At 40.7% G+C, this 25,484-nt stretch overlaps 1 protein-coding gene across 3 annotated transcripts; it reads right to left on the minus strand.

Annotated features, from left to right (window-relative positions):
* Positions 1–839: 839 nt before the first annotated feature.
* cmtm4 (CKLF-like MARVEL transmembrane domain containing 4) lies at positions 840–24,886 on the minus strand. Of its 3 annotated transcripts, none has more exons than XM_083900848.1 (5): positions 24,493–24,886; positions 12,074–12,250; positions 1,868–1,966; positions 1,512–1,724; positions 840–1,426 (listed from the first exon to the last, which is right to left on the minus strand). In XM_083900848.1, the coding sequence occupies exons 1-4, from the start codon at positions 24,676–24,678 to the stop codon at positions 1,560–1,562; spliced, it is 627 nt and encodes a 208-aa protein (XP_083756974.1). In that variant the 5' UTR covers positions 24,679–24,886; the 3' UTR covers positions 840–1,426; positions 1,512–1,559. The 3 variants fall into 3 exon arrangements, with proteins under 3 accessions (XP_083756974.1, XP_083756973.1, XP_083756972.1); XM_083900847.1 differs by having other exon boundaries at positions 840–1,434; XM_083900846.1 differs by having other exon boundaries at positions 840–1,724.
* Positions 24,887–25,484: the final 598 nt, after the last annotated feature.

Consider the following 25,484-nt stretch of genomic DNA (forward strand, 5'->3'; position numbering starts at 1 on the left):
GTTTCCTCATTTGTTTTCCAAAATGAGTCTCGTTTAACTAATAACTTCTCATTTACCTTCAAAAGCGTGTGATAAATATTATTCTATAACCTCCTCCTCCAAGTTCACAGTGTTGACTTCACACAAATATCCCTAAAATGTAGTATTTTTGATTGGTCACAAACAAGCTGTTAATAATACTAAAAAAAAAGAAAAAGAACCTTTGGTCTCATTAAAAACACATGTTATCAGGTTGTGTTGTAATTTATGTTGTACTTCCTGTATTTATAGCAGTCAATGACCCTGTTCTGTTGCTGATCTTAAAGGGACAGTTAAGTTTTTTTCAAGTGTGTCTGTATATGATATTTGACAAATTACTAACACCATTGGCGTCATATCACCACATTTCTTAACCTTTTCCAATAGGAAATAAAAAGTCTGTAAAGCGATCGCTCTGCACCAAAGTCCATAGGAAAAAAAAGGAGACAGGAGCTGTTGGTTCTGCTTCTGCCTCATTTTGTTAACTTTGTGTGAATTGGAACAAAGATTTCAAACACCGACGTCAGACGATAACATATTGTTACTTGTTACATTGTTATTGTAACAGTGGATCATCAAACTGTTGATTTTCTCTATGGAGTTTGGTGTGATGAGCAGTTTACAATCTCTTGTTTCCTGCTGGACGAGAAGACGGTGAGTTAGAGTGGTGAACATTAGTCTGCAGATCAGGTCAGCGTTGATTAGAGCTGAAACTGAATTCATCGTCAGTTATTTTGATAATCGATTCATCAGTTTGAAGATTTTTTCATGATTAAAACAAGATTTCTGCTTGTTTCAGCTTCTTAAATGTGAACATTGTCTTTGTTTCTTTGCAAAGAAATCATTAAAACTGAATCATTTTGGTTTGTGGACAAACAAGACATTCGAGAACATCGTCATTTCCAGGTTTGACGAACACTGATCAATGTTTCTTTTAACATTTTCTGACATTTTATGGACCAATCGATTAATGGATTCTTAAAATAATTGTTAGTTGCAGCTCTAGTGTTGATAAGACGTCAGTACCTCATACAAACACACCTCATGGTTTCTCATAGGGCACGAGAGGTCACGTTAAAGGCATGTGTAGAATAATAATTGGACTAAAATCTCAGCCTTGGTCACAGATAGAAGCAGAAGATAAAGGTGCATCCATGTTCCTGCTGGTTTGTTTCCGACTATACGACCATAGACTTGATAAAGAGCAGCGTGATAGAAGCCAACTGTACAAAAGCCTGATCCTCTGATTCTACTTTGCTGCATTCACAGTGAAACACAAAAACATCCACGGCCTCATCAGAGCAGCAGCTGATGCACGTGTCGGGGGGGAAAAGTCAACCTCTGCTGCTGGCTCTTTGTGGAAGAGTCATCCTGGTGTGTAAAGGATGAAGAGTTTACCAGAGCTCACCTGTGAGGCTATGAAATGAAAGATTTAGTCAGTGACTGAACAGCCAGAGTGGAGCGATGAGAAAGTCAAAAGTGTGTGGCGAGACCTGCGACGGCAGAGTTGTAGTGGTAGAGTCCGTCTCTGAAGTCTTTTCTCACGCCAGCTCAGGTCGCGCCTCCATTTCTCCACGAGACGCAGTGCGAGCTCTCATGTAGTCGTTGCTCTGCGGCGCTCGCTGAGAGCCGTTGCCCAGGCGCCATTTCCGCACGGCCAGGAAGGTGTTTACTGCGTACACAGCCGTCACCAGGAAGCCAAAGATCTGTGCACACAGGTGACGTACACAGGAAGACGTTTATATAAAGAGGCTAAAATAGGGATTCAAAAAATGCACGTCTCTTAGAAATTCCTCGATCGACTATAATATAAGGAAGAAAAACAAAGTGCTTGGATTTGACGACTCACCACTGCTGCTATTTCAGCTCCAGTGTTGTGGTTCATGCAGGCCAACACCAGAGATGACAGGACAAAAAAGAAAGTGCTGGCAGCCGTGTTGATCAGGTCCTACAGGAAGAAGACACACAGCGTTTATTATTATGTTCCACATCTGTAGCAGCAGAGGAGAAGAGTTTCAGTCCTAAAAACACAACATTCTGGCTTCTATTTAAGTCAGTTTATAATAAGGCTTCTTACTTAATCATTTACTTAAAGAATTGGCAACTATTTTTATAATCGACTGGAGGAGGAGGAGACTGTGTTGTAGTTGGGGCAAGTTACTTCTCAGTAAAGGGTTAGAACTATTAAAATAGACTTCCTGTTGAATTAACAGAAATGGCAAATTCTGTTTTTAAAACTAAACTTAAAATATGAGACTAAAATGAACCAAACTTGCAATCAAGAATAACTAACCTACCATATCTTTGTGCTGCTTCTTGATAAGACTATTGGAGATAGTACAGTAATTGTGTTATTATAGCATTCTAACACCTGTATTGTATTAATGTATTATTGTATGTATTGTTGACTCGTGGTACTCTGGTAGATCTGAGACGACGTTTTAGGGTTGAATTGGAAATGTTGATAAACTGTCCCTTTTTAAATAAATAAACTACAAATAAATAATACAATAATAATAATAATCCATCAAGTGTTATTACAATAATTATAACACGTTTTAAGATTTTCTCGCTTCTTATATGTGAATATTTTCAAGTTTACTTGCATCATTTAAACTGAAAAACACAGATCAATATTTCCCAACATTTTCTGGACCAAACCAATCTACTAATCCATTAATCAATTATGAAAGTAATCATTATTTGCAGCCCTTGTTCTCTGTTCACTCGGGTGTTTTCAGTGTTTGATGCAACAGAAAACTACAATTTAATCCTTTTAAACCTGCTTTTATTTTTTCCTCCAAACTGTCGAGCTGCAGGAAATTTGCTCACATTATCACAGAGTAAAAGAACGAGAATCATAAGATGTATAATATGTATAAGAAGTGTCATCACTTTTCATTTTATTATTATTATTATTTTTACAACACAGTTATTTCTTTGTCCAAAAACTGCTCATAATCAGTGCACAAATTCTTATTTGTTGCGAGTTATCGTTGACTCTAAATTCATGTTGTTTCCAGAGATGCAAGAAGGAGATTTTCCACAAAAACATTCAGATGCATGTAAGGTCAAAATGACCTTGTTTCACAGAATGTAGATAAAAATACTTTATTGATCCCAACGGGATATTAAGAAAATTTGCCCTTGAGCAGAGAGAGAGAGTCTGAGGCTCCAGTGAGGATTGACCTCACGACCGCTGCTTTACAAGAGCAGCGCTCTTATCACTGAGCTACAGAGCGCTTAATCTGAACACATCTATCTATATCAAACTGACAAGACATTCATGCATGAAAAACAAAAGCACATTAGCATCTCCTGGAGTTTATCAAGAAAATAGAGTTTATCAAAAACAAACACTGTGCCCTAAAGATTTTGTACAACCTTGAGGTTAACAGTTAACACTGGGATTAAAGTAAATTACCCCTATTTCAAATTAAAAATCATAAATAATCCAGATCAAAATGACAAGACACAAGGGACGAGACAAGATGGAGGCAGATGATCTTACTCTGGGTGATCAATAAAGGAAAGACAAAGAATCAAGATCAAAATAATTGTGATTTTGGCTGTAACTGAGAAGTGGTGCATCTACTATCACAAGGTGGCAGCAGCAGCAAGCATTTAGCCCTCATGAAATTTACCAGGGTCATTGAATGCACCTCATTGGCTGCTACTGTTAGCGTAACACGAGTAGCTCTCGTGCCCTGGAGTTTAGACTCCAGAAAACTCTCCATTTGTTTGCATAAACGTTCTATTAGAATTCAAAAAATCTCTATTAGAGTGCAACAACTATTATCAATAAGACTGCAAAACTCTGTTAGAGAGCAAAAACTATCAATCAGAGTGCAAAAACTTTCAATTATAGTGCAAAAACTATCAGAGTGTAAACACTTTCTATTATCGTACAAAAACTATCAATCAGAGTGCAAAAACTTTCTATTATCGTGCAAAAACTATCAGAGTGCAAACACTTTTTATTATAGTGAAAAACTATCAATCAGAGTGCTAAAACGTTTTATTATCGTGCAAAAACTACCAGTGTAAACACTTTCTATTATAGTGCAAAAACTATCAATCAGAGTGCCAAAACGTTCTATTATTGTGCAAAAACTATTATCAATAAGACTGCAAAACTCTGTTAGAGAGCGAAAACTATCAATCAGAGTGCAAAAACTTTTTATTAAAGTGCAAAAACTATCAATCAGAGTGCAAAAACGTTCTATTATTGTGCAAAAACTATTATCAATAAGACTGCAAAACTCTGTTAGAGAGCAAAAACTATCAATCAGAGTGCAAAAACTTTCAATTATAGTGCAAAAACTATCAATCAGAGTGCAAAAACTTTCAATTATAGTGCAAAAACTATTATCAATAAGACTGCAAAACTCTGTTAGAGAGCGAAAACGATCAATCAGAGTGCAAAAACTTTTTATTAAAGTGCAAAAACTATCAATCAGAGTGCAAAAACGTTCTATTATCATGCAAAAACTATTATCAATAAGACCGCAAAACTCTGTTAGAGAGCAAAAACGATCAATCAGAGTGCAAAAACTTTCTATTAGTTTGCATAAACTTTCTCTCAAAGCAAAACTGAGAATGAGACGGTAAAACAGAGGTATCTTGGATATGAAAACACTCTCACTGATCTGTTTACACAGAGAAAGAATGAAATACTTATCTTCAGTATTTGACTCAGCTTTTCCATTGGTTAGGAAAGGGTTAACAATGAAGTGAATGTCTGGGGCACGGCCCTCGTGATCGGATACGTGATCGTGATCATGGCAGACATGGGTCCCTTATTATGACACACGAGGCTCAAACACACACACACAGTGACAATATAACAGATCCTGTGGTTTAAACATTAACACATTACTACGGAACCATGACACCACATGGTCAATGTACACCTGCGTCATCATCCTCTCACCTTCAGGTGAAATCATCCATCACACTCTCACTCGCTCAACAGGCTCATTCAGTCATTCTTATGTACACGTGACACCACCTGCTGACACACACACACACACACACACACACACACACACACACACACACACACACACACACACACACACACACACACACAGACTGGTTGAACAGGTTAAACTGAATATTCACAACACTCTTCTGTCTGTCTGTCTGTCACATGCTTCTCATGAGCAGAAAGGTTTTCTTTCACATTCCCTCTTAGAGCTCCAGTCACTTCAGGTCTCTTTTTCTTGACTTTCCCACACATACCATGTTTTAACCAGGTCAGCACAAACATAAATTGCACACACGTACACTGGAACAAACCACTGTCTCTCTTGACGATTCTCTCTCTCCGTCTCTGGTGAACGACAGAGCTCTGAATAAAACTGGTCTTGCTATATGTAAGAAGACATGTAAGAAATAGCCATGATGTCATCATAGATTAAGGAAAATTGGCTTCACTGATTTAAAAAAAAAAGAAAAAGAAAAGTGCATCCAGGATGTAAAAAAAAAAAGAAGAATGTTGACTTGTGGGTAGCAAAGCCTTTTTATGTTTTGGTTTGGTGTTCTGGTCTGTTGCATCAATAACACAGCTGGTAACACTTGCCAGTACACAGCAGCTGCAACTCTGGGTCAGAAACGCTGAACGTTACCAAACCTAAAAAGCCCCAGGACCCCTGAAAAAAAGTCTCCACCAGAAGAGGAAAAGCGAGGGTCTGCAGTGGAGCAGCGTCAACAGGGAAGCAAAATGTCTCTCTCTGCCACATTATCAGAGGATATATCATGTTTTTTTGAAGGCCATTATTGTCACCATTGTCTCCTGTCATCAAGCAATAATTATTTAATGCCGCTCTAAAGCACACACTTTACCACTTGATGACAAATTAATCAAATCAGTTTAATGTTCAACATAAAAATAAAGCAGAAAGTTGTGTATTTGTATTTTGTGTACAAGCATGAACACATTAAAATTTAACATTAAACCATTATAAATAAATTAAAATCAATACTATATATATATTTTGATAATAAAAAAGATGAGTTATGCAGCCACATCCACTGAATCTTCAGACTTTACTGTACTGTATTTAAAAGGACAAAAGCTCCATGGATCTATGCACTTGTAATGTATTGTTTTTGACAGTAAACATTAGTTTCCTTTAATATCCAATAAAGACAATCAAAGGTGCATATCAATTATATCAATGGACACAATATTAAAGGAAACAACAGTCATTTATCGTCTTAAAACTTTAGCTTAAAAATATAGAAAGAGAGAAACAAATGTCATTGATATAAACAAAAACCTCAACTAACATAGAAAATAATACTATTACTATTACCGTTTTTCCAAAAACTTAAGTTCAAACAAATATATAAAGACTCATAATTTGTTAGCAAATAAAGCAAGTTACGGCTTGAAGCTGATACTCTTAGGGATTTATTAACAATGAAACTTTTACCCAAGGACAGTAGTTTGTGGTTTCTGTTACTTAGCAACTATAGTAACATTTTTCCTAGAAACATTTCTGCAGACGATTCCGTGTCAATGTGTTATTTGGTCATAACGGTCTACAGTGTATCACATGGCTGATTGTGGAGCTGCCGATGTGTGCACCTCCTATTTGGCATTTAATGAAATGTGTTTGAAATACACATCATTGAGGTGAAGTGCAACCAGATATAACTTGAGCATCACTAGCTCATCCCAAATACTCTACAAAATAAAATAGACAAGGAGTGCATATCTATTTTACAGCACCTGGGTCAGGGTGAGCACCATTACTTCATATCAAATACAAAATAAAACCGGGGGATGCCGGGGGGTTCCACTCGTTGGAACGTACTGTACTTGGTACAAGAGTTCTGGACCAGCAGCAACTACTTTATTTTGGTTTTCATTTCTTGCTTATGCACAGAAAGAGGAAGCTTGTTCTGCACTTCCTGTTGCTAGCATCCAAACAGTATTTCTGTGTGCTGCTCTAGATTGTTTTGCTCTCAAGAATAGACTACTAATCCTCATAGGGCTGCATCTATGGAAACCCTGGAGGATGCAGCACAACAACTATGAAGCCTATGCCCAGGACAGTTGTAGTGACTCACACGGGGGTCAGAAGGCTTCATGTGGCTCTACGTCTCTGTCTGACTCTTTTTGAAACACAAACAAAGGACGGTCATCGAGTATTTCAGGTCCTTTTATGTGCTTGGTTGATTCGTTTCATCTGTCAAACCCAAGAGGACTTTTATTGGATTCCAATAAGTATGTTCAGTAAATACAGGATGAGTAAAGTGGTTCCCAGTCTGAGCTGTTGATAGATTGATGTCAATGGCTAATAATAACCACAAGCCTCAGCTGTGTGTGAGCAGATTCAGAAAGAGAGATGTGGGCCATCACCAGCAGAATAAATGGACTCAAGCAGAATAAGAATGGATTCACGTACGCACAGACACAAACAGTACGAGAACATCCTTCTGTGTTAAAGCCTTGCCTTTTTTCTTGCTGTAATGGAATAGGGATGGCACAATACCACTATTTCATGTCTGACATATAGTATTTTTAGATTTTATCTGACTTTTTTTTATCTGTCCTGTTTATCTCTACATTTCTCTATATCCAAACCAGTGATATTGACCGGTATCTCGGTATCTGAGTATCGTATCGACTCATACCTACAATATCAGCGTACACACTGGTCCAAAACAGATGCTATTGTAGAGAATGTACACCTTTATTAGTTAGTAGTTAGGGATGAGTCAATTACACGATATTGTGAGAACAAGTGTCTTGATCCTGTTGTTGATAGGCGATACATAGTCCACGATACCAACAGTATCGCGATACAAAAATTCTGTGATAATCAATATATTGCAATGATATAGCCATACATCACGATGTCTGTGGAAATGAAGAAAACAAAGCGTCCGTGAAAAGTTAAAAGCACAGGATTCTAACAAAGTGCATAAAGTCTATGTATTCAACGTGGATGGAGCATCGCTTAACGTAGCTTTAGCGCTGTAAACTCCCTCTTTTGCAGCCAGGTTTTCATTTGAGCAGCGTCTCCACAAGGAGACATCATGAAGCGACGCCTGGTTAGTGATTCTGGCAGGTACTGTTTACTTTAGAGTGCCTTCATTTGTTAATAACATTTTGATATTTGCCCTGGCGGATCGAGCAAATTTTCTCGATGAATCGTTTGGTCCATAAAATGTCAGAAAATGTTAAAAAATGTTGATCAGTGTTTGTCAAATCTGGAAATGATGATGTTCTTGAATGTATTGTTTTGTCCACAAACCAAAATGATTCAGTTTTAATGATTTCTTTGTTATGTGGAGCAAAGAAAATTAAGAAATTTAAGAAGCTAAAACAATCAGAAATCTTGTTTTAATAATGAAAAAAAGCTTCAAACCAATTACTGATTATCAAAATAGTTGATGATTAATTTAGTAATCCAGGGTTTCCAGTGTATTATAAGCCTGGCAGCCCGCCAGGGTTTGTGTTGCTTGTTTATTTATTTAAAATGCATTATTTGCCATTAGCTGCCTTTTTCCATTACTATGTTAGAATGTACAGTTTATACAGAGGCTATAAGAATGTGCATTATAGTGTCTTGTATCCTTATTTTCAGCACAAACTATAGGCAATCTGATGAAAAAATGTATATATTTTCACCAACTATATAATCACACCTGAGCAAAAAGTACTCAATCTGTAGAAAATCGGATTGAATTTGTGAAATGTTGAAATACGTCACAGATCCATGCCACGTGAGCACTAAGGGTTAATATTATCTCATCAGTGTCAGTGAGCCAATAAGCATGCAGCATAACGATTGAACAGGAAGTTATGACAAGAGGGTGGTTTTCAAAAGGAGTAGCTTTTCTGGTATTAACACCAACACCTTACAAAACAAAATGTAAGTTAACATGATGTTAAGTTAAGTTGTTTGATGATAATGTTGATTGTGAGTAGGACGATAGTCCTGACTGGGGCCTCTGTCTGACTATTGCAGTTTGCGTGTTGTCCCATTTTTGCCCCAGAGCCTCCTGAGCGTAGCCAACAGCTCTTTGGCTGTGGTTAATCAGAGCAGTCTGTCCTCGTCTGTCTGTCCTCTCTGTTGTGGAAAACAAGCTCACTCGTTCAAATTAAACCCTAAAGTTGAACTAAATCACTGAAACCAAGCAGCTTAACAGCAGTGGGAGTTGGGGGGGGGGGGGGGGGTCAGGACCTGTGTTTCCCCTTCAGCGCCTGCCAAAGTCATCATAGATGATGAAGTGGAGCAGATGGAATCTCATAGCACATAGCTGTGCAATCACAACCTCCTTTTGAGACTGCATTATAAAACAGCTCGGTACAACAGTACAGTAGGTGGGAATAGAGGGAGACAGCAGAGGGCGCTAACAGCTGGTTAACACTGGTTGAAGTGCTTACTCATGCCGACATTCCCTGGAGGCCCCAGTTTGACGAGAGCAGCTTTGAACTTGACATAAACAGCATGAGGTAGAGCCTCCACTGTGGAGAGCAACCACTCTTCAGTGCGATACTACAGTTTAGGCCCGAGGAACAAATATGTCAACAAGCTTTTTCTTTTGTCGTCTTGAAAAAGTTATTCGTAAACACGGCGTTGGTTCAGTAAAATGTCTCAAAACACAAAACCCTGTTGATGTTTTACAACATGCACAATCACAGAAACAGAGACACGATGCAGAAAAGCCAAGGAGGAGGAAAGGAAATGTAAACTTAACGTGAAGCAAATGGACCAAACAATCTCCAAACACAAGAGGAGCGGAACAGTAACGAGCGAGATACACAACATCGTTTTCCCAAAACTTTCCAAAAAAAAACAGCATTTCAGGGCTCCAATACAATATGAAGCTTTTGCAGATTCACCTAGACTCGTTTTAACGTGGACAGCCTAAATCTCAATTTATACTTCTGCGTAAAGTGCTCTGCGTAGGTTACGCAGAGTCCTCTGCGTCGACGGAGAGTCCGTCGAAGAGCCTCTGCGTCGTCTCAGACTTCACGAAATATTTTTTAAGTGTCCATCACTCCGTCAAGGGACAACGGAGACGGCAAGAGCTGTGATTGGTCCTCAGGACAGGCCGATGAAGCTGCTCTGTGCCGGCTCACATTGAGCACCGAGCGTCCACAGAGGCGGAGCTGATCACCGCCGATAACGTCGCTGCCAAACTATAAATACGTCATATCTTAACACACACAGCACATGTTTAGACTCTAAATGGACAATTTCTCGCCTCAAATGATCTTAAAACTGCGTTCCGTGACACAGAAAAGTGACAAACGGCCACTGTTTCAACAACAACAGTCTTTCTCCCTCTTTCTCTCTCGGACGCCATTGCTCACTGTAGCCAGAAGCACAACAACCTTGCGCAGCGACCCCTACTGATCGGGCGGGAAATTGCAGCACGTATCCGTCACCACGGTCGGATAACGCATTATGCAGTCGGAGAAGTATAATGTGGCCTTTACAATCATGAACATGAGAACAGTTTTGTGTCATAAAAACTGAATTTGTATACAACAAATACAACATTCTTTTTCTTTTATACCAAATGTGAATATACTAATCTTCGGCCGCTTGGTGTTGCTGGAAACTACCGTCAACTTGAGCTTAAAGGTTCTTAAGACTCTTCTTGATCACAGGTATCTGGTATAGTAAGTTGTAGAAGAGAACATCTATGACACAGTTCATTTAAAATGCTCTCTCCATGTTTGAGCTGGAATACTGCACCAGTAATCTGATCTATGGTTGTGTTTGAACATTGTGGCTCAACATCTTCTGGGTTACTGTATGATCCATACTGTGAAGCTGTGCGGCTCCTGGAAATACAGTGGAAAACCATTTTTTCCACTTCTCAAAATACCAGTCGCTGTGTGTAATCACAACCAGTGTCTACTGGAGAACACCCACAAGCTAATTCGCTTCCAGCTGAAAATGCATTATCCTGGTGGTGAAGCTGACACTTTATGTTCAAACTCACACTGGGCCTCAAGAACATTTTTTTGTAATCTGCTCCAAAATTGTTTGTTAATTATTTATTTTGCGTACAAAAAAACATGCTGCGTCCAATACAGCAAATGTGAGCGTCTGTGGAGAGCAAATTAGCATAATGCCTCAGTATTATTATGGGAGGCTTCACTTCCTGCCCCATACCAGGAAGTGTTCATTCATGAAATTAAATATCCAGACTACAGACACACGAATTAACACTTCTGCTTTAGATGAACAACTGTTCTCTGAGTCAGATCAGGAAGATAAAGAGGAAGTGTTTTTGATATGAAAACAGTTTCAAAACAATGTCTCGCCTTACTGTGGCAAAGGGGAAGAGTCTGTCACTGAGATGGAGGAAAAACAGTTTAGCATTGTCAGATATTTCCATTACATTAGATGACGAGTGCATCGCTGTCGTATCGCTGTCGTATCACTGTCCAGTTACTCTCATATACTTCATGTCAAACTGAACCAACTGTAAAATAAGAGCTTGTGCAGTTCACTAAACACATACTATAGATGGTGCTGGGCACGTTAACGGCAGGGATCTCCGAGTGCTTTCAGTAATGTTGTTTTGTTTTTTTTGCTAAATGTACTTGCAGATACTTGAGGCTTAAACACTGAGCAAACACTCTAGATCAGTGATAGCTGTCAGAATACAGAGCTATTTAACACAGATATGAATAAGGTCGTTTACTTCCTGCACTGAACTGGGCTCAAAATTCAAAAGCTAATAGTTATAATTCTAAATTCTACGTAAATTCCAAAATCTACTTACAGTCCTAAAATATACTTTTAACTACAGTTATTGAAACTTATGACTAAAATTCAGTTTTGCAGTGTCGTGTGAATTCAAAAGACTTCAACAGTAATGTGGTCACTAACACCACTAAATACCACTTCCTGATGTTGGGGTCTTCAGTGTTGCAAGTTTGAAAGCCCTAAAAATCTAGAAGATACTTTTACAACTACGTCCTGTTTTTCCAAGAACTTCACAAGTCAAGGTAGGAAGCCGTCAAATCTCTAACGTGTGTGTTCTTGTCTCACGCGTTCGTCCCTGTACGTACCGTGAGGCTCCAGTTGACGTGGGGGACCTTGGTGTGCAGGTTGAGAGTGAAGATCAGGAGGAGGACTCCCGTCACCACGAAGGCACTGCAGCTGACAAACTCGAAGAAGTAGACTCCGCCGCAAGGAGAGCACATCATGATGGTCTCTATGCAGATGAACGCGATGAGTGACAGGACCTGAGGGGAGAGGGAAGAAGATCATTGAGGTATAGATGAAGTGACGGTCCAAAGAATGGACCAGATAGAGACTATATACAGGGAGCCAATCTCATGAGTCTCAGAACCAGTTTAAACACAGAAGGGAGTCATTTAGCATTTTGTATTAAAGGTGAAGTAAGTAGTTTATAGTGCCATCTAGAGGAGAGGCTGACATTTACAACAACAAACTGCTCCTCTGCTCACCCCCTCCCTTCCCTGAGCGCTACGGTATCCTCAGCTGGTCAAATGTCGTCCTCGTCGTCTTTCTCCGTGTCAGCAGATGAGGTTCGTGAGGTGAGGGAGAGGGCGGAGCTACCACGGCCGTAGCAGACGAAGTGGAGAGAGAGGAGGCGGGACTTCAGCTACAAGTAAAGAGACGCTTGTTTTGTTCTCTCGCGTTTGTCCTTACAGGCTCCTGTAGAAACATGGCGTCTCTCTGCTAACAGTGACTATGCAACCGCGGCCCGTGACCATGTTATTTTACATGACTTTTTGAAACACTACGAAAAATGAAACAAAAACTATTATACAGTGACTAGACAATGCAGGAGCACATAATATGTATAAAAAAGTGGATTTTGGGTTATATAAACCCATAAATACTACACAGTGTCCCTTTAAAAGTTCATACATTGCATAATGTTAGATTTGAATTGAAAGATGAAAGAATAAATTACAAGGTCAAAAAAAGTCATGGCCAAATTTCCTATGCTTTTTAGGGATGGGGCCGATCCGATCCAGTATCGGTATCGGGTTCCGATACAGACGTAATTGACGGATCGGAAATCTGTACAGATGGATCGGAAATTACCGATCCATCTGTGTGTGCGTGTCTGCTGAAATGTCTCCACAAGTGATTCACTGAATGCTCTGTTAGCTGGCTGCAAAAAGTGGAATGGCTTTCCTGAACTGAGGCGTGTCTCGATGAGACAGGAGTAATGATGCACGACTCCGTTCAGGAAATCCATTCCACAGTTTACAGCCAGCTAGCAGGCGAGCATGATTGACCAGTAGTTAACCAGGAAGTTCAGCTCCGCAACCAGCAGCCGAGCCAACGTAATCCCAGCCGTCACCGTTGTAAACACCTGCTCGCTGAGGAGAACAGTTCTGACAGCGGCATAAAAACAATGAAAATCACACTCCTCCAAGCCAGGGTTCACGTTAGCCGGTATATATGCCGTTTATGGCTGTTGTCACGTGAATTTAGCTGGCGAAAAAAAATATCCCCAGCCAAAATGTCCGGTGAAATCAATGATTAACACGGAGACGCTATTTATTTATTTAAAACGGCGGCATCGCGTTGTGTTTGGAGATTGAACATTCACGGCTCGTCTGTGACTCCGTTTATGTGTGCGCTGCTTTGAGTGTCGCCAGGGGTCTGTAAAGTCGCTGTAAACGTTGTAAAAGTGGTACATATCACGCTTGGCTGTATAAAGGAGTTTATTAAAGCCTTATAATCAAAATGATGACAAAAACAATGATAATAATATTAAAGCAAACAGAGCATCCATATCGGAATAGTATCGGAGTATCTGCAGCTATCTAAAGTCAGATATCGGGATCGGATCGGAAGTGAAAAAAGGTGGATCGGTGCATCCCTAATGCTTTTAACTTTTTTAACTCTTTGTCTGACTATGTACTTGGGCTTTAAAGCGCCATTCAATGTGTCTTTTCTTTGTTTCGCTCTCTATTCACGTCTTTGGTTGCATAAAATGTAAAAAATGTTCATGCAAACAGCAGAAGTTTGTCCTTTCTCTCTCTTTGCATTTGCAAACATTTTCTGAAGGTTCTTCTAACTCCTCTTCTTCTTCTTCTCTTCTAATTTCCAGCAGGATGTACACTGAGAAGTGTAATGATGCCCTGCACAGTTCAAAGTTCTTAATCACAGTTTGTTAAAGTACTTTACCACAGCTCGCAGGTTCAATGTCCCACCCGGACGTTCCTTGAAATCTAATATTCAGAGGCGTGAAGACACACAAAAACAAAGTGTGTGTCATCATAGTCTGTGTGTTAAAATATTATGCTGACAATGCACAATAGTGTATTTGTTAGTTTTCTGTGATACACTGCAATACTAACAACATTTAAAACAGTAAAAGGTGACTTAATGCTTCTAACACGCTGCATAAACAGGTGCTACTTCATTATCACCTCCACCTCCTCTCACTGATTCAAGTCGCTTTAATGACTTGAAATGTTGTTAAATGTTTGTGATAATAGAGAGAAATCAAGGTCACAGACGTTAACTGCATCGACAGAAACCATAAGAGAGCACATTTGTTCCATAACCCTCAATACTATTATTGTGTGATATAAATGCTGCGTGAAGGAGTCCTGGAGCTGGAGTAAGAGCTGTAAACCACTACGTTCGTGTCTTTGAATGAGTTCAATATAACCTTCATTCATTTAAGATGGAAGAGGCACAGTTTCAAAATGTCTACCTTGTATTTACAGGCAGGACAAGAAACACAAAAGCTTTGTTTCCACGAAGTGGAATGGTTCGGTTCGGTTCAGTACAGTATGCTTTTTATTTGGAAAAAAGTACCAAAATAACCTGCCCATACTGTTCCATTTTGGAAACCCTTCCCTTGAGGGTATCGGAGTGAAATGGTACGGTAAAGTCAGGGTGGAGATAGACCGACTCCATCCAAGTTGATTAGGCCACAATAAAACATCGGAGAAGAGGCCATTTGAAAGAGGACCACGAGGAAGAAGACGAAGACGCCAACAAACAGCCATTGTCTGTTTTATCGTGTTCAATGTTGTCGTTCATTGCCATTAAAGCGAGATGACGTCACACTATTGGTGAATTCCAATTCCTTGCTTAACCCTCAATCTTAATCCTCAATCTCAAAAATTCCCTCTGGTACAAGTTCTGTCCCGATTCTCAGAAAAATTAAGTTGAGGGTCAAGTTTAAGGGCTGTATCTCCCTCAATATTGAGATTTTCCGAGACCACCCTTGGGAGCAAGGGCTACCCAGAATGCATTGCGTGTTTTCACATAAGAAAGATGGCGTCGAAAGCAGAGTACGCTACAAATGAAGTATTTTCTTTGTTAATAGAGATATAAAAATGATCTTAGTTTAGGCCCATATTATGGATTACTGACGTCATTGTTGCCTAACATTTATTTTTATTTGACCATCTTTTGTCAATAGTCGGCCGGTGTGGTTTACTTTTCAATAAGTCGTGGTGTGTGGTAACTGTCAGCTGAATATTTGTATGAGTATCATCTTATAACTAACTGACAACCTAATAACTTGACTGACAAACGCATCAGAATAAATAATCCTGACGTAAATGTCTTCTTCTTCTTCTTCTTTTTTGGAGTTGACAGACTGGACGCAGCTTTCGCGTTATTCTGCCCCCTACAGTCTGAAGACGTATCTGCATTTAAGGGGTGTCCCATTTCTAAGTGACAAAATAACCCTCAACACTTGGTTTTGAGGCCAGTTAAGATTAAGGGTTGAGCTTGAGGGTTAAGATAGGAATTGGAATTGGTCCTATGGAGCTTGGACATCGGGTACAGTTCACACCCGGCCTACTAAAGATACTATTCTCAGTCAAACAGAGCTTTACCATTCCAAACTGTACTGTACCAAACCATTTCATGATGGAAACACAGTAGCAGACCATCTTTGGACAGGAAATGACAACTGTTGCCAATTAAGCTAATAATTGACAAATTAGTGTCCAACTATTTAAATAATCCATGAATCTACATGTTCCCTTCCCGAGACATTCGAGGTTTTGGGAAACGCCGATTTGAGAAAAGGATTGTTTGTTAAACCCAACATGAATATTCAGCTGATCTTAATCCAAATCCAGTCCAGTTGTATCTCATTTCTCTTGAGCAGCAGCTCAATAAGCAACTATATTTATCCTCAAAAGTACAGTGTTGTTTTATGTTGTTCTATGTCTGTGGAGAACTCTGATTGTCTCTTCTTCCTGCCTGAGGCAGCCTAAAGCTAACATATCTGCTGTGTGATCCAACAAAGTAATCAGATTGCCTGTGATAGGCTACAGCAAAGACATGACAAAGAAACAAATCCACTCCGTCTGACCATTGCTAAGACGAAAGCTTGGGTTTATGCAGCTGTTGCTGCCTCATTTGTTAAATATATAGCTGTTGGATGGAGAGCAGTCCATCTGTGCCTGTAACACAGCCAGAGCGGTTACACCCTAAACAATAGTAGAGGCTGATTGGGCTAATCAATGATGTCATGGCTCTTGAAGACAGAATATTGCTCTCTACCCCAAGTCCCTTTGTAGCAGGTGTCAGGGGAGGAGGCTGCGAAAAAAACATACGGCACTGCATTGAATAATGCTGCAATTAATGATTTCATGCTAACCTTCAACCAGACACAACATGCTTTCCCACGAATGCATAAGGACATGCACAAGGACATGCACTTCCACGTGAATAAGCATTCTTATCTTTGGGATTATGTCCATTATTAGTAGGGATGGCAGGATACCACTTTGTTGTGTCAACAGCAAATGTGTACTCGCCATTTCAAGAGATAAAGACACACAACTGTAACAAATAATAATAAAGAAGATAAACAGCCCTCAACATGACTCAGCTAAAACACTGTTGCTGATTTTTATTGATATTTATTGGATTGTAGGGGTGCGCCAAGAAATCGATTCACATAAGAATCACAATTATCATTGTTTACGATTGAGAATCGATATAAAATGTCCCATTTTAAATAAATAAATAGTAGTGCTGAGATGGCTGTGGGCAGCTGTCCAGGCACCGTTTACCAGTTAGCTCTGTTAGCGGCGTTAGCTCCTTTAGCCTTGTTAACATGCCTTCAGTCGAAATGGAGCGGTCTGTTTAATAAACGAAAAAGAGCAGCACAAAATAACCAGCGTGCCTGTGTACTGCGTATGTGCGCCTCTGTTTTTAAAGTTTAGCGTTACTTATTAACGTAAATTAATGCTAATTTTAGCGTAAAACATGACGTCACGCTCGACTTTTTCCAGTCAGATATTCAATCCAGTGATTTTTTTTTACCAGCTCAGTATTGTATCGGCTCATCCCTAATGACTTCCTCTCGGACTCAGTTACTCTCCTTATAGACCATCTGTTGCGTACAGACAATATAGGGTGACCTAACTGCAGAGACTAGACACCACAATGCGCTGCTCCACCCGTAGTTTGGGACTTCAAGAATAAAGAAATGACCAAAAGTGCTGAACATGCTTCAGCAGCAGCAGCCCACAGCATCTATGTGATGGAAAATGTGGCCAGAATTTCAGGTTATATTTCACCCCAGAGGGAATGAACAGGCAACAGCAACGGCATCCATGTCTCCCCACACACACTCATGTATGGACAACAGTCTTGTTGTCTTTGTGTCTCCCCACAAGCTCTGAATAAGTAATGTTCCAACCAGCGGAGGACGGAGCACACAGTGTCCCTCGGAGCAGGAAGTGCTCGCCGACATTCAGGAGCGTCTGGTAACTTCATTACAGAACAAAAAGCAGCTCATCATAATATTTTAACCACAACATGCTCTTACAGCAGCTCTTCCATGAGTGCACAGGCTGTTTTTGTGTTTGCTACGACCAAAATCTGTCATGGCAGCTTTTGTCTTTCAAATATATAATAAGGCTAATGACAGGCCTGAGAAATATATCAACATATCTGACTGGAAGTTCATTATGACTTCACTTCCAGTTTCAGTTTCACAATGTTATGGATAGTTTCAATGGGGAATTCTTAAGAACAATTCGTTAAAATGGTTTTGTTGATAGACATCGTGAGTAGGATTATCTTAATCCTGACTGAGCCAGTGTCTGACAGATGCAGCTTGTGTGCAGTCACATCAGAAGCTGCACTTCATGTCTTACTTCATGTCCACTGCTCACTCCCTCTGCTCGTTGAGCTGTAGCAGCGTCATGTCAACGTTTCTGCAATAAACATCAAACTGACCCGAATTCAACGCCGTCGTTTTGTGTAGGTACCAGCTGGATTTTTGCAGAGAAACAGAGGCGTAGAAATCCATGATCGTAAAACGTTTCACCCTCACAATAGCAGACTCCGTCTCGCCCGACTCCTAATGGCCGTCTTTCACACCTTGACTCAGGTGAAACTAGCCATCTGAAACTAGGTCAGAGTTGTTGGTTTAACTTAACAACTCTCTTGATAGGTTTCCAGTCGGCAGAGGGTAAATACCTGGATTTTTCCACCACTTATGCCGTGTTTCCACTGAGTGGAACAGTTCGTTTTTGGTACAGTATGGTACCTATTTTTTTGCGTTTCCATTAGCAATAGTACCAAAATAACTAGCACCAACCGTTCCATTCTTTGGCACCCTTCCCTTGGGGCACCAGAGCAAAATGGTTCCCCGTAGACTGGTGTTTGCTCGACGCCCGCAGATTGACGGTTCGTTGAGACAAACAGCCACAAACCGAGCAGGAATAAAGAGCTGCTGGATGTCCTCCTTTGTTGTCTGTTGTGTCAGGTTTGTTGTCATTGCATCGGTACAACTAGAGCGGAAACAATTAATCAATGAATCGATTATTAATCGTTTACTAAATTAATCTGCAATCATCGTATTTTCATAATTGATAATGAGTTTGAAGCATTTTTCATGATTAAAACAAGATTTCTGATTTTCTTCATTTCTTTGCTCCACATAAAGAAATCATTAAAACTGAATCATTTTAGTTTGCGGACAAGACATTCAAGAACAACGTAATTTCCAGGTTTGACAGACACTGATCGACGTTTTTGAACATTTTCTGACATTTAATGGACCAAACGACTCATCGATGAATCGAGAAAATAATCACCAGATTAATCGATAACCAAGTAAAGGTACTGTTCTCAGTCGTAAGGCAAGCCTGATTGTTGTTAACAATGGAGGTGTAGGACTTGTTGGGAAACCAGATCGCTTGATTGATGTTTTGTCAGGACCTAATGTATCAAATTCCTCACAGTGTAAAGCAGCATGAGGCGAAGGTCATTGTTGACCCAGGCACAGCAAGGAAAAACACAAACGCAAACCCACAGCCAGGGCGGACACACCTCTTGACAAAGCTCACATCCTACAGGAGGTTCTTGTTTGCCGAGTACAGGGTCAAACACCAACCTGTGCCTTCACTCATCCATGGAATGACAAACTGACTGCGTTTCCGTTCTCTGATGTCTCGACCATTCTGTTACAGTCGGACACACAAGAACCCTCGCATGCACAGACGAAAAACAAAGCTGTACTCGGTCAAAAAACCGAAAGGGGGGTCAATGAAAATGTTGTGACCTAATAAATTACCTCCCGAGTACAAACAGGGTCTGGGTGTGGAGATAATATTGAAAACACTTCCTCGTTGAGTTGTAAGGAAGTACGGACAAAGGAGAGGTAGGTGAGGCATTTATGTCGCCTTTACATGTAGCTGTATTTCATACAATAGATGATTGGATCATTTAAGAAGCATGTGCTGGACTGAACCAGTCTGTTCTGCATGGTCTCCACCTCCGTGCAACTGATTTGTGTGCACAGATGATTTATCAAGAACACATGACTCCTGCCCTTTCAGCCACAATAATGAACAACTCAGTGTTGTTGGTTATTCCTGTTTTCTTGTGATTCATAATGGCTTGTGACTCTTTTTTTTTAAACACTTTCTTCTTGTCATTTTTGCCATTTCAGCCGAGCAGTTGAAATACATTTCAAGCTGGAATTCAATGAATGTTGAAATGTGTGACATGTAAGAAAACTCTATGCATACCAAAGCCAATCGAGAAAATCCAGGAGTTGTTAATCCACTGCTGCCTCCATTGTTAAGTTCAAATGTGATTTTTTTTTTTGTGACTTTCAAGTTTGAAATCCTTTGGTCAAATGAGCCGAGCAGATCCTGTGTCTCTGCAAAATAAACACTAAATTGTTTGCCTATGGACTTCAATGTGGGACAGTAAGGGGTTTACAAACTTCAAATTTCCTCATGGGAAAGGCTGTCAAAAGGTGTGATGAAGCAGCAAACATAGATTAAACCAGTGATTTTTCTGAGATTTTGTGAGCTTCCTGTCAAGTGGCTATAGCCCCTTTTCCACTAGCGCAGCACGCTAATCCCTGCTGGCAGCCATGTAACTGGTGCTCAGGTCCCAAGTCGGTCAACGGAAATGACAAAAGCACATTTGATAATGTACATTTGATAATGTGTCCGTGACTCATCCAACCACAATTCATAAACTTAACAATCCCAATAAAACGATAACAAGCCAAGCTCCTCCTTAGCATGGAGGGATGTCCACGATATTGGATTTATCTAATATATCAGGATTGCTCGGGGCCGATTGCAGATACTGATAAAGACGTTTTCCTTGCACGCAGCTGCAGAGGGCATTTAGTCTCTTGTGTTGTGAAATCAAAATGATAATTTTGCATACTCGTATAGCAGTAAATGCAGATATAAATTATTGAATGAACAATATAAACTAGCATGAAAAATAATTGTTGGAGAGAGCAGAATTCAAGAGGGTACCAACCCATTCAGTCTACCGTATTAGTTATTAGTCATATCTGGCGTGTTTAAAGCCAATCTTTGTCGATACCGATGTTGTGCCGATAACATTGTGCATCGCTGATATTTACAGATTGAGATTCGCTTAATTCTAAAAAAAAAGTTCAACATTAAAATCTCAGCTGACACAGAGAGAAACGACTCGAGAGCCAGACGAGCGTGTTATAGTTATAGACACTAAATGTAAACAGGAATGACTTTCATTAGTCCTGTCCTTGTGCAGACTGTAAGTGTGAGATACCACTTGCTCAAACCGGAAAGTCGGAATAAAAGCTGCACCGACCATTTAAGTACATAGAAAAGGTAAACATTAGATTTGAAACAGTCGATAGGAAATGTTTTCCATTTTGTACATATCGGTGTTGTGTTTTTTAAATTTTTTTAAATAAACCTCCAAGTACAGAAATAAGTTCACACACACACATATAGACCATCATTGTTCTACAAAGTGTGCCTGTAAATTTGCATGATACTACAATCAGCATGTGATCGAGTGTGTTATTCCAGCATTTGCATTCAATTTGCATCAGTGCCTGAGTGATATTGTGTGCAGGTTTCATTTAGCATGTTCTGTGTGTGTGTGTGTGTGTGTGTGTGTGTGTGTGTGTGTGTGTGTGTGTGTGTGTGTGTGTGTGTGTGTGTGGGTGTGTGGGTGTGTGGGTGTGTGTGTGTGTGTGTGTGTGTGTGTGTGTGTGCAGATAAAACAATGCTGAACAAGTAGATTGGTAAAGCCTGAAAACAAGCACACATGAATATGGATGTTGTCAGTTATTACATACTCCTATATTACTCCCACACCAGTGACAGATGGCCTTCTCAAGATAACTTCCCACATACACTGACCGAGGTAAACATGACAGGTATGTGTTCACAGACTAAAGGCCACATTATACTTCTCAGACTGCGTATGCGTTATCCGTCTGCGTCACCACGGAGACGCCTCGAGCATTTATACTTCTGCGTCGTGGTGACGGACACTCGCTGCAATTTCCCGCCCGATCAGTAGGGATCGCTGCGCAAGGTTGTTGTGCTTCTGGCTACAGTGAGCAATGGCGTCCGAGAAAGAAAGAGAGAGAAAGACTGTTGTTGTTGAAAAAGTGGCCGTTTCTCACTTTTCTGTGTCACGGAACGCAGTTTTAAGATAATTTGAGGCGAGAAATTGGCCATTTAGAGTCTAAACATGTGCTGTGTGTGTTAAGATATGACGTATTTATAGTTCGGCAGCGGCGTTATCGGCGGGGATCAGCTCCGCCTCTGTCAGGACGCCCGGAGCGCACTGAGAGCCGGCACAGAGCAGCTTAGCTCGGCCTGTCCTGAGGACCAATCACAGCTCTTGCCGTCTCCGTAGTCCCTTGACGGAGTGATGGACACTTAAAAAATATTCCGTGCACCCGGAGACGACGCAGAGGCTCTTCGACAGGTTCTGCGTCGACGCAGAGGACTCTGCGTAGCTACGCAGAGCACTTTACGCAGGAGTATAAATTGGGCTTAACTGCTCGTCTCACAGAGAAACTCAGCAAAAAATATTCCTCAAAATGTAAGCATAAGAGAAGAGGACAAATACATCTGTACTTTTCTGTAAGTTCCATTGTGTGACCGACAAATGTTGTTGGAGGTAATTGCTGGTTTCCTCGACTAAATCCCTGAGCTTTGACTGTTGTGGACTCACTCCTTGGAGTGTTTGAGTGTGCAGGGCCTGTGTCTGACTATTTTGGCAGCAGAAGAAGAGAAATGGCTGTGGCTTGATAGATATTTCCTCCTCTGTTGAATCGTCAGAGCTTTTGGGAGCGCTCGCTTTGGCTTTATTGTTGCCTCTTCTCCCAGTTCAGACATCTGGTTTAGGTGCAGTGGTTCCACATAAACCCTGACAAGAAAAAACTGTGCCCTTTTTTTGTCCAAAAGTACTGACGTTTGCTAGAAGTCTAAAGATATTCTTCAAAATAATATTGGTAAATTGTGCATGGCTGATCTGAGAACAGTAGTTCTTGGATCTATAGTCACATGTGATTAAAACTGTCATAAATATTGCCTGTCACGCCACAATTATCAGAGGTACAAGAACGATGGAGCTTTTTATTAGTTAGGTCACCCTCTCTGAAACAACCTTTTTGAGGAAAAGTATTTGGCAATACTGCTTTAAAACCCCTTAAATCCCATTTTTACAAGAGTGCTTTTGCGGATTATGTGTCTGAATTTTATCTTTCTTCGTTTTTATTGGTGTTTTGGCATCTGTATCTATAGCTTTTCTGTCTTTGCAAGAAGTATCTATGCCTTTCAGTGAACTCAATCAGTTAAAGGTGCCATATGTAAGAATGTGGCCAAAAATGGTTACTACATTCAAATTCAAAATACCGAGGTCTTTTAGGTTACTTTTTCTGACGTAAATGGAAACCCGTGGTTTCTCTGCAGCTGAGACTCTACAATGATGCAACGATTGGTAGACGGCGGTAGGTGGCGCCACATGTCAAAACATGATTTCAAAACATAAACATGATTTGCAGTCTGTAAAATATTTTTTTAAAGCAAATATTTTGTCTGTACTGTTGTTGTTGGTGAGTTCAGTTTGTTATATGAACATTATTCCTGAGTCTCTGTGACATATTAGGAGGATTTTATCATTTATTACATAATGCACCTTTAATATTATCTGACCTTTTGTCAATATCCCCATATATTGGGAATAATAATAATATTTTGTATGCTCATGTCACAGCTGATGCAGATACATTTTCTTCCATGTAAAACAAATAAACAAAGGTTGGTGAGGGTTAGCATAAAAGTCAAGTAGGTATCAGACTATTCAGTCTATAAAAAACAATATCACACTGATTATATCAGCATCCCTAAAAATGAGCACCTTGAAACTTGATGATGAGCCGACTGTTAATGGCATCACTGTGGATAAAGCAGGATCTTTTCTGTTATCGTGTACTTTTTCATGTCATGTTCACTTCAGGGACACAAGTAAGAGAAAGGATCCTGTAATAGTTCATCTACTAACACATTGGTTCTCAAAGTGCAGCCCGGGGGCCAATGGCGGCCCGCAGAAACATTTCTGTCGGCCCGCAGTGAATAACAGTTGATAGTTTTAATCCAGGAGCTACTAAGCTTGTTAAATGTTTATTGGACATTACTGGATACAGACCAATAAGTGTAAACAAAAATACTGGGTATTTACCTGGTTTCTATATGGTGAATTTTAGTGTATTATTGTGTTATAAGCTGGTAATAAGCAGGTAGCTACAGCCCCCAATTACTAGCTATTTACCCAGTAAATATATGGTAACAGAAATGTGTTACTTGGTATTAACCTGTAATTAGAAGGTAAGAACAATGGCCAAAATACTGGGTAATTACCCAGTAAATTATAAAGCGTTATTACATTAACGCTTAAATTACTTTATATTAACGCTTATATTACTTAACGCTAAACTGTAGAACTGCAATCTGGTCATTAAAATGATTACAAATGGGATTTATTTCTGTAGTTTTTCCTTTGGCGACCCTCAGTCAATGTTGGGTTCCTAAATTGGCCTCAGGTATCAACACTTTGAGAACCACTGATCTAACAGCTTGGTGGCTGATGATGATGATGATGATGCGTCATCATCATCTTAAGTCACTTCAATGGTTGCCGCACATGTGTGAACATGACAGTAAACGCGTGCTCGCGGTCAAACACTCACCACTTCAACCACCTTCAGGATCCCAAAGTGAGACTTGAGATACTCCACGTCGCACCTTATCCCGCCGAACACGTTCCGCGAGTGCACGGGCTCGGTGGTGGGCTGGTATGGGCTGTTGGCCCCGGAGATCATGGACGTGTTGGAGGCCTCGCCGTCAAAGCCCTCGGTCTCCTCGCTGGACCTCATGATGATGATGGTTTCAGGGGTGAGAAGCTGTTACGACATACACAGCCTTTTACGCGGCTCCGCGCTCACGAAGCGCCCGGTTAATGTGTCAGAGATCACACTTTGTCCCATGGAAGTCTGGAAGCGGATGAAGAAGAACACAAACCGGACTGTCCACTTTTCATCGCCGCCCCGCGGGGGGAAACAGCCGCGGCGGTTTGTCCCTGTTTTCAGACGTTCAGCCGCAGGAAAATCCGCTTCGTATCCGTGTTAGCGCCACCCTGCGGTGTTCCCTCCTGCCGCCCTCACTTCCTACTATGTTAGGCGGGTCACTTGTTTCCGTGTCCCCGTGTGTCACTTTTTCGCAACGGTGTGCGGTTCTTCGTTAGTTCAGCGGTGCGGAAAAACAAACGCCCACCGAGCTGCGTGTGACCGAGAAACACGAAGCCATTGTGGGTTAGAAGAGCCGAGAGAGTGCGTTTGTGTTCGCTATTGTGGAGTCAATGAGGCTGAAGCTGCTGCTGCTGCTGCTGCTGCTGTTACTGCTGCTCTTCTGCTGCTGCTGTTACTGCTGCTGCTGCTCTCGCCATGGATGCGAGACACGGTCTTGTCTCCGCCCCTCTGAAAACAGCACATTCTTGTGAAGGTATCAAGTGTCCCCAAAGAGCTAAACGAAACCAACAGGAACCACGACGACGACGACAGCGTCGACCTTTGCCTCCTGCTCCTCAGACGGCTCTCGCTTCTTCTCAGGGGCGCTGCGAAGAAATGTGGAGCCAATAATTGGGGGGGGGGGGGGGTTGCGAGCTACACACCCACCTCCAACC

This window comes from Microchirus variegatus, assembly GCF_963457635.1.
Source record: "Microchirus variegatus genome assembly, chromosome: 14".
NCBI lineage: Eukaryota > Metazoa > Chordata > Actinopteri > Pleuronectiformes > Soleidae > Microchirus > Microchirus variegatus.